Source organism: Aulonocara sp. 'chitande type north' Nkhata Bay, linkage group LG3 (assembly GCF_057382095.1).
Source record: "Aulonocara sp. 'chitande type north' Nkhata Bay isolate Kocher_YH1m ecotype deep benthic linkage group LG3, A_spYH_male_GT1.1, whole genome shotgun sequence".
Taxonomy (NCBI): Eukaryota; Metazoa; Chordata; class Actinopteri; order Cichliformes; family Cichlidae; genus Aulonocara; species Aulonocara sp. 'chitande type north' Nkhata Bay.
Window position 1 is genome coordinate 42,963,439 of NC_141346.1, and position 9,745 is coordinate 42,973,183.

At 40.6% G+C, this 9,745-nt stretch overlaps 1 protein-coding gene across 1 annotated transcript; it reads left to right on the top strand.

Moving 5' to 3' along the window:
• The first annotated feature begins 5,875 nt into the window (after positions 1 to 5,875).
• LOC147335769 (placenta-specific gene 8 protein-like) lies at positions 5,876 to 7,683 on the top strand. Its single transcript, XM_086287548.1, has 4 exons — positions 5,876 to 6,016; positions 6,250 to 6,360; positions 6,572 to 6,717; positions 7,181 to 7,683. The coding sequence occupies exons 1-4, from the start codon at positions 5,941 to 5,943 to the stop codon at positions 7,289 to 7,291; spliced, it is 444 nt and encodes a 147-aa protein (XP_086143674.1). The 5' UTR covers positions 5,876 to 5,940; the 3' UTR covers positions 7,292 to 7,683.
• Positions 7,684 to 9,745: the final 2,062 nt, after the last annotated feature.

Sequence of the window (9,745 nt, forward strand, 5' to 3'; positions counted from 1 at the left end):
TCTCTGTGGAAACAACGAGGCTGAAAGTCATGATGTTGGTGATCTTTAAGCCCTCAGAGGAAACTGCATTAAAAACAGACATGATTCTGTCATGGAAATCAGTGCATTTCCTCTATCAATTGGGGCAAAAGATCTGAATCACTCTTTATAGAAGTACGTGGTGCAGTGGGTTGCCAGAAATATCAGTGATGGATGGCAGTTTGTTCAATCACTTCCTGCTGCCAATCACAGAGCTAGCTTTCCTGAGCAGTTTTTCCAGTGTTTGTGTTGCCAGCTCCAATCTGGCTCCCCAAGAAGACCACAGCAAAGTGCACCGCACTCACCTCAACTGACAGAACATCTCCAATATTCTGGTGAACTCACAAGCTTCCATGCTTGCTCATCCACTTCTTGTATGCAGGTCTGCTAGTTATGTGACGTACAATGCTGTGATGTCACACCCTCTTGTGCTATGTTCCAAATTCATGTAAGACTTCCAGAGTGCTCTGATGACATTGAGAAGGACATCTTCAATTTACAAGGAAAGCAATTATTTTCTGTTCTTGAGATTACTTATTTACATCATAGTTCAGAAAAAGTCACCACATGACCTGTTTAAATTCCACCTCTTTTATTTAGTTGACATGTGGGCGCCCTCCAGAGGCCAATACATATATTATTCATACCGGTCTGATTCAAAAAGGCATTTCTGGTTCAGGTTGTTGCATGTTGAAATATTCTTGAGACGCTGTTAATAATATTGTTAAAATTGAATGCTATTATACAGTAACAGTACTTTAAAAAGAGTAGAACTGTATTTAGATAAAGTTAAGGTCTCCACTTGTGCAGACCGACCACACCAATTCATCCTAGATTCCCTTTGTTGCACAGTGATTATCTATTCTGTAGGAATCTTTAGCACAATCTTTACTTATGTACTAAGGCCACCATGCATTTTAATGAATTTAGAATATTATAAAGCTAACAAAAGACAGAAAGCTTTTTCTGGAAAAAGTAGAGAGCTCAACTTTTATGAATAATAAAGTTGTGCTCTATTTAAAATGATGCCACTTGATAATAGCCTTGAAATTTAATAACAGTGTGTCAAGAATATAATTTTTGCTCCTCCCACAGGCACATGTAAAGCACGCATATGCAGTTTGGAATCAGACCAGCATGAGTCGTGCATTTCTTGGCCTCTGGAGGGCATCGACATGTCAACTAAACAAGAGGGGAATTTAAAAAGTGGTCATGTGCTGGTTTGCACGTTTTCTCTCTCCTGTGGGTTGTGAGTGCAGATAGGAAACCAGTGTTTTTCTACCAGTGTTTTTCTACATGTACAGCACTTCTGTCTCTTTGCAACATATCTGCCTGCCCCCGTGTTCCTGTATTTTAAATGATGTCACACTTCCTTCGGATGTATTTAAGATTTGAACCAAAACACAAAGATGAAAGCAAATTTGAATTTTCTTTTAGAAAACATGGATGCTGTCCTCTCTGCTGAAGACCATCCAGCTTGTTTTAAGCATTAAGTTCAAATCCTGCTTTTCTGATGGTCTGAGGGTGCATTAGTGCCTACGGCACTGGCAACTGGCTCATCTGTAGAGCTGCATCGGTGGTGAAACGTATACACCGATTAACTTTATCTGCTTCAAGTAAAGAGTCGGAGGGAGTGCAGGTCATGTAGACTGTGCGTCAGATATATTCAATTAGCCAAAAAAGCCCAGAGATAAAGTTTTGTGATCTGCAGATCCAGGACTGGAGACCAGAGTGATGGATCTACAGCAGGCATAACTGAAGTTAATCCAGTGGTTAGCTGCACAGAGATAACCGCAAAGCATTAAAAACATAGCAATTACTAGCACACAGCAGCTACAAGTATGTATGTGTGTAACATACTTATAAGAGCCTTTGGTTTACATAGCATGACATCAACAACCACATCAGACACTAGTTCAGACAACTGAGCTCCTTACCAAGGACAGCCTGCCACATCCTTCTCTCCTGTTCACTCCACAGTCTGTCTGTTCAGAGGACCTGAAATATTATATGGATGAAATCTTACAGTCGAAGCTGAACACAGAGTGAGTGGAGCTCTGCAGCCAGATGTGTACAGCTGTTTCCTTTAGTGAAGCACATTCACCAACAACAACATGAACACATTCTATATGAGTTCACATTTTTTAAAATTATGTTTACTCAATAGGCTAATAAACAATTTGATCTTTTTCTTAGGGAAGATGTGGGTTTCTCATTATGTTTTTTGTTTTTTTAAAAATCAGTAAAAAATGTTATACTGTACAGCAGATTAATGTGACGGCAATGCAGAGGCTTCAGAACATGCCTTAGAATCCTCTGATTTAAAATATTTCTTCAACATTAAATGAATCCAGTAACAGTTGTCAGTATTCATTACCAATATTTATTAACATTACTTAATTGCCTGTTGATAATTAATTCATCAAACTTTATTTTTCAAGTTGTAAACAAATACATTTTTAAACAGCGTTTCTGTGGCTACCACAGTGTATCTCAGTTCTATGCAGTAACCTGAAGTGTCCCCGCGAAAGCGTAAAACTGTAGTAACGCGTGCAAAGCAGACACTCGCTCGTGCACAATGGCTTCTTTGTTCTTCTTTGTTGGTGCAATTGGTATGAGAAAAATGTCATTCTATACAAACTATCGTGCAACAGGACAATGACTGTAACAGAAAAGAGCTTGACCTAAATGCTGTGGTGAGACCTCTGTATAAATAGACACCTACAAACCTCAATGAAAAGGTGGGCAAAAATTCATGCACAATAAGATATGAGAGTCAAAGTTGTTCAAAAAACAGTGATGGTATGTGCTTAATTTTTCACACAGTGCTTCTGCATTTTTGACGTAGTTATCACTACACAGGGGCAAATATTAATATGTGAAGTGTTTTTGGCCTTCTGATATTGGATTTGCTTAATGTTAAGACCCGAGGCCTGACCTACGAACCAGAATTTGGGCCAACTGAGGAAACTTGAGGTATTATCTGCAGTCTGAATATTGTAAAAGTTATTCACTTCATACTAGGGGAACCACTGGAGACCTAACTTGCTCTGGAGCAGATTATAGTGTAAAATAGAGATCAACAGGTTTGCTTTGAGGCTTCAAATAAGATAGATTTTATTAACATCTATATAAATTTGGCACAAATGCTAAGGAAATTTGTATTGTGTTGATTCTTTTTTGTAACAATGCTTCTTGGTAATAAATATTAAGCGATTGGTAGGCCTGTTTGTTTCCCCTTAAATGGCGCTGCATTTGTAAGGTTGTGAGTAGAGATTGTTGAGATCCAATTGTAATAATGCATAATGATAATACTACTAATAATAATGATAAGACATTTTTATTCATGCTGTCGCTTTGAAATGCTGTGGCACAAAAACTGTTTTGTATTCTAAAGAACAAAACTTCCTGACACAGTAAGATTCTTTTTCTTTTCTTTGGGGGTCCTGTTCTAATTCGTATCACCGCTGGGATTCCTGCCTGCTATGATGGGTCACCGTAATCTAATTGCCAAATAGCATAACTTTATATCATAAAGTCCTGTTCAGTGGCTTCCAATCATCTGTCGTTAATGAAATGGAAGCAGGTTTCCAACTTGGAGAGGTACTAGGGCTCACTCCACATAATGCTGAAACTTGCATCTAGAAGGTCAACAGCAGAGTCGATAGCAGGATGAGCTATTTGGCAGTGGCAGAGACGATTTGGCAGGGTTTTAATGGACCAACCAACATAGTCAACTCTGCTGCTTAACCCACTCTGCTAGACAGATTAAATAAAAAAATTAAAAAAAAGTAGAAAGTAAATAAAAAAATTAATGCAATAATTTGCAAAAATGGAAGGATCACATTTCAAAAAAGGTGGGACAAGGGCAACAAACTGTTGTTTTTAAAGTTTTGTCTGCGTCTGTAGTTTTGGAAACATGAGTGTGAAGTTGGACCATTGGACCACACGTACAATACACGGACGTGGTGACAGCACTTCTTTATTTTACATTCGGTTTTACTGTTTTACAATGGGACACAGACACTCCCGCTCCGCTGTCACGTCCGCTCTCCTCCCCTCCGACTGTCACTGTGAACATAAAGAGGCACAATCACATTCACATCCCCTGTTCACCCCGCCCCTGCGCCGCCCCGGGAGCTCGCAGCATCACCCTTCCTCTGCAGCCGGCCAGAGACCACACCCAAGGCACACAGATATTTTTTGCTCAACAAATTACAATTGTGATGGACCGAGTTGAAAAACAGGAGGAGCCCCGGAATTATTAGAAAAATATAGTTTCCATTTATTTAACCCCCAAAAATTATATTTACAAGACTAATAACTGTTGAGCTCATAAAAGAGGTCAAAGAAACAAAACTGAACTCAGGCACCGACTGCAACCTTAACAAACCAAATGACTGCCCAAACATACATAATTGACCTAAACATGAAATGACATACAAGGGTATATATAATGGCTGATCAGACCATTGTGACACATGAGGGGTAACAAACAAAACACAATCATAAATCACAAACGATGCAGTACAATCTGGTTTGTTAATAAACTAAACACTAAAGAAGAAAATCAAAAACCCCATTAAACCCTAAACTCAAATATTTAATTAAATACAAATACTTTGTTTTTAAAGTAAAGAAAACACACATTCCCCCCTTCAGCAGGAAGTGGTGGTGTGGTCCAATTATCTTCCTTTGTATTTAATGGTTTCAAACCCTGGTTACCATTTTTTGTCCAGCAACGCCCAGGGATGATGGCAGGTAAGAAATAAAAAGACAAAAGTTAGTCAGAAAGCAAAGAAATTAAGTAGTATGAATACATAAGTAAACTAAATGTGCGCGCTTACAAATAGAACAAATGTATCCAAACCAATCAATGAAGTTATTGGCAACTAAAATGTATTACTATGTTCAAAATGAAGAATGAAAATACAAAAGTTACCGACTTTAGAGTGTGGCCACGGGTTTGGCCATCACAACAATATTCCAGTGATGTTAATAATAACATTTTTGGTTTGGCAACATTTTTTACATCAGACATCTTGTAGCCTGATGTAAAAATCCTAGATCCTTGTTACAGCCCAGAGGACCTGGCAAACATGTTAGCCCCTGTGTTACTGAAATACATCAACCTTTTAGGGATGCTATAGACACATGTAAAGTCTGCTGAAGAAATAAACAACGATGAGACAGCTGGAAGCTAGCTAAAACTTTTCATGTTTCCATATATTTTTTGGATACAAGTTAGTTAAATGCAATTCAATCTAGGTGTCAAGGCTGTCTGCAGGCAGGCAGGATAAAGGACCCAATATGCAGATTCGTGGAGGCGGAATCCAAAGTCCACTGCTTTATTGCAGGCCAAGTCACAAAACGGAACAAAACTTAAACTGAACCATGAACGCTGAGAACAGAAACACACAGGCCAATCTGAGGGTACGACACAACACTGACACAAAGAAACATGGGGCTTAAATACACTGAGGAAGTCATCAAGGAATTAGAGACAGGAGGGGAATACAGCTGGGAGGAATGAGACCTAATGAGAAAGGGGGAGGGACGCTAGGTAACGCTGACATAAGACATAACCCTTCAAAATAAAACAGGAAACAATTCACAAAGACGCAGACTAAGAAACACGGACTTTACACAGAGGGAGCACACGGGCAAAGGCTAAGCACAGAACTAAACCTTAAACCAGAATAAAGTGAAACATAGATTTATAATAATAATCAACAAAGCACAACAAGAGAATCAGAAAACAATCCATAATGCAAAATTAAACGAAAACATAAGAACTCAGAATCCTGGGTCAGAATGACCCAGAACCGTGACACTAGGATTTTCTTGTCGTCCATCCAAGCATCCATCCATCGCCTTCTGTTTGTCTGGGGTCAGGTCATCAGGGCAGCAGCCTAATGGAGGATGCCCAGATCTTTCTCTCCCCACCCACCTTCTTCAGCTGATCCGGGGGAACACCAAGACGTTCCCCTGGATCAAGGTGAATGCAGTTTATAAACTGAGTTCATGAGTTTTAAAAGATATACTCATAATTTTAGTGTCAAAGGTTTTTGCAGTGATTTACACTAATAAGGAAATGTAAAAATATCCACACTATGGACAGTAATATCTCAAACCAGCTGTTATCTTTTTCATATTTGATTTCTCCGTACACAGAAGCAACAACCACTATAACCCTTCAATGCGTCTCCATTTCTACCCTCTTTCCTCCAGAAATGGCCGTCTACCAGCAGCCCACCCAGGTAGTGACGGTCACCACCACTAATCTAAACCATGGGACTTGGAGCACTGGCCTCTGTGATTGCTTCAGTGATATGGGCACTTGTAAGTTAATCTAGCAAACTCTATAAACAGTAGTGGTTTTTGCATTAACACTCTCCACAGACTTTTATTCAGAGAGTCTTGAGTATCTGAGGATCTAAAGTTGGGGCTGAAGTCAGCATATAAAACACAGGATGCACAAGCCAGTAATGAAAGGACAACTTATTCAAAGTGAAGTAAACGTGTTTCTGCATATTCTTCTTCTTCCGTCAAGGTTGCTGTGCCCTTTGGTGTTTTCCCTGCATGCAGTGTGATACAGCCAACAAGCACGGCTGTTGTTGCTGCCTCCCAGTCCTGGATGTATGCTGCGTGGTGTCGTCTTTGCTCCGCAAGTCCATCAGAGAGCGCTATGGGATCTATGTAAGGCTGGGAGTGGGGGAGGGTCAAGGTTATTATTGTTAGCTAAAAACTAAACTGAGGAGAGATAACCTATAACAAAGGCCGTGTGAGGTGTTGAGGAACCAGGACACCCTGATAAGAAGTGGGCTCCTGGAACAAGACAGCATAAATGGGTCCTCGCTTACTCGCTAACGGAGATTTGCCACATTAATGCGGTTTTAACTCGCTAACGCTGACAGGACTAATATATATATTAGTCCTGTCAGCGTTAGCGAGTTAATGCGGATTGCCCCGTGCAAGGCGCATTAGCATTAACGTGTTAGCGCCTTGACCCTCCCTCTTAACTATTCAATTATAATTAAAATTTAAATCATCTGCGTACTTAGTTTTCATGAATAGTTGGATGGGCCATTGCTATGAATTGTGCGATTGTGCTTCATTCTTGTCTCTCACTCTTCTCCTCTTCCTCTTCTCCATCCTGCAGGGCTCGTGCTGTGATGACTGGTGTAAAGCATTTTGCTGTTACATGTGTTTCTGGTGCCAGATGCATCGCGAGGTGAAGATCAGAACGGCCTGTAGCTCACCATCTCAATGATGGTCACCACTCAAGTTGTCAGAGGACAGTATGTAACCATTTTGGCGGTTTGTTGGGTGAATATGACAAAGTTATTTGGTATAATTTTAAGATGACACAATAAATATGAAAAGTTGATTTCTGCTTCTACACTATTAGGCACAAACAAAGAATTTAGCCTGACACACAAGCTGCTTTTTCATCGCCACTTTAAGAATTTCTAAGTTCCTGTGCTCGTGTGGTTCAGTGCAATATGTAGAATCAAGATTTTTTTAGCTTTGGCAGCATGTTGGGTATAAAATATAATTGAGAACGTTTGTTTACTCTGGCCAGAAAAATCTGTGTAATTTCACATGCTCACAGTTATTGTAATCTTTCTGAACTTTTGCTGAAATAAAAAAATATTCATCTTTTTTGCTCAGGTTTCTGTCTTGATGTCAAGTCTGAATATTTGAGTCCTTGCCTCTGTGTTAATTAGCATCCCCTCATGTCTCCTCACTCTCAGCTCTCTAATATTTCTAGTATGTTTTTTTTCTAGTATAGGTTTTGGTTAGTTTTTTCGGATCCCCTTTACATTCTTGCATTTTTCATTTGCTCATCGTCCAAATAAATGGTTCATTTTCAGTTTAACCTCACCTTCCAATGAGTGTGCATTTTGGATCATGAACACTCACCTCTTCAAGTTTTGACAACTCACCCTTGACTTCTAAGTTGGATTCAGCTTATTGTAATTTTATTTATCACATATCATAGTGACAGATCATCATAATTGCTTTATATTGTAAAGAAAAGACCCAAGATTGTGTTCAGCTGTGCGTTTCAGTCAGGTAAAGACAATACTGTTCTCCACCAAGATACCCGATCTAGCACCACTCTGCTTAACAAGCTCATCATTAGATTTTAATCACATGTAAACTTCTCACAAAGCACAAAGAAAAAGCTTCCAACTAAACCCACAAAACCTCTGAAAGTTCAGGGAAACCCACGAACCCATGAAAGCAGTTATAGCTGTGCTCACAACCACACAAAGTTATCAGGTCATGGGGGTGTATTTGTTACACATTTAAATCCCTAAAAACCGACAGTTAGGGGATGCAACATGTTTATAACAGCAGCAACAAAATGGATCTCCTAGGGTAGTGATACAGAAACTGTCATTTTTTTAAAAAAATAATGAAAAAATAAATAAATGCAAATGGCCTCATGTCCCAAACATGTTTTATGAGGAATACCTGGAAGGTGAATATATTACAACTTTTCATTTTAAAGATTTTGAAGAAAAACAACATGTGGGGTCATTTTTGACCCCACTAAGGGTTAAACACATAATGTATGATTGGATAAACCTTTAGTAACCAGAAGAAGCATTCAAATAATATATTTTACAAGTCAAGTGTGGACTTACGGTCCTTTGTTTTCTTAGCAGTTGTAAAGTGATCTAGAAGAAAAGGGGAGGTGTCACACCGGTTCCTGTATTGTGTAGCATGCTGGGATATTACAATAAAAGTGTATCAAATGAGTGTAAAATGTCGCTGTCTTGTCAAACTGGGTTGATTTTCAGCAGATCACACAGGAATAAGAAACAAACAATCAAACAGTTACAGAGCCAAAAATAACCATGATCGTGGTGGGCATGCACCGTCATAAAAGCACCACTGAAACGGCCCATTATCAGGAAGAGGACGGCGACTGGAGAAAGAGGAACTGCAAGACTGCCGGCGTTTGGAACGAAGCAGGAGTCTCTAATTGCCGCGGCAAGTGGTTATCGGTATCGCGCGTAGCTGAGCGGCGGCGGCGGCGGCGGCGACAACAACAACGACGACGGCGGTGGCGACGGCTTGTTAAGGATCTCCGGCGGTAATACACAGGAGCTGTGAGCGCACCATTTCCGCACCCAGCGTCCGTTGGCATCGAGCTACAGAGCTGCGCGAAGCGTTCGTTCGTCACGAGCATTTAACTGATTTCAGTTAAATACAAAGCTCTTGTGTGAGCGGCTTTAGACCGACCCGAGCAGCTGATCGCACCGGGCGTCACATCATAACGTGCTACGAAACTCATCGTCAGTGTGAGCGCGCGGCTCTGACCACAGCTGGGTTGCTGTAAGGCCATCGCTCCGGGAAGCACCAGCGGAGACCTGCGTACCGCGACCAATAACCAAATACCTGATATCATCATCACTTGGCTCGGTGCTCTGAGAGAAACATGCCAAACTCAACTTTACAGCTGCGTCGATTCGGTGAAAGCAGTAGCCGTGCGCTCTTTCCACTTTCACGGGCTTTCACCTCATTCTTCGGCCTGAGCCGCAGAGTTGTCTTTACCTGTGGACACATTCTCGGCTCGGTAATGCGCGGTATTACGCTCCATTCTCTCACTCTGACCATTCAGCACGGTAATCATGTGATAACCGTCGACATCCAAAGAGACGCAAACACGGGAAATCACACCTTTGCTCTCAGGGCCTGACAGGTGAACGCA

Bases quoted from the DNA above. Each gene is read 5' to 3' on its own strand.
- LOC147335769 (XM_086287548.1), top strand. From the start codon at position 5,941: ATGCCCAGATCTTTCTCTCCCCACCCACCTTCTTCAGCTGATCCGGGG. The intron at 6,017-6,249 runs GTGAATGCAGTT...TCTTTCCTCCAG, and splicing joins AGACGTTCCCCTGGATCAAG to AAATGGCCGTCTACCAGCAG. The intron at 6,718-7,180 runs GTAAGGCTGGGA...TCCATCCTGCAG, and splicing joins GAGAGCGCTATGGGATCTAT to GGCTCGTGCTGTGATGACTG.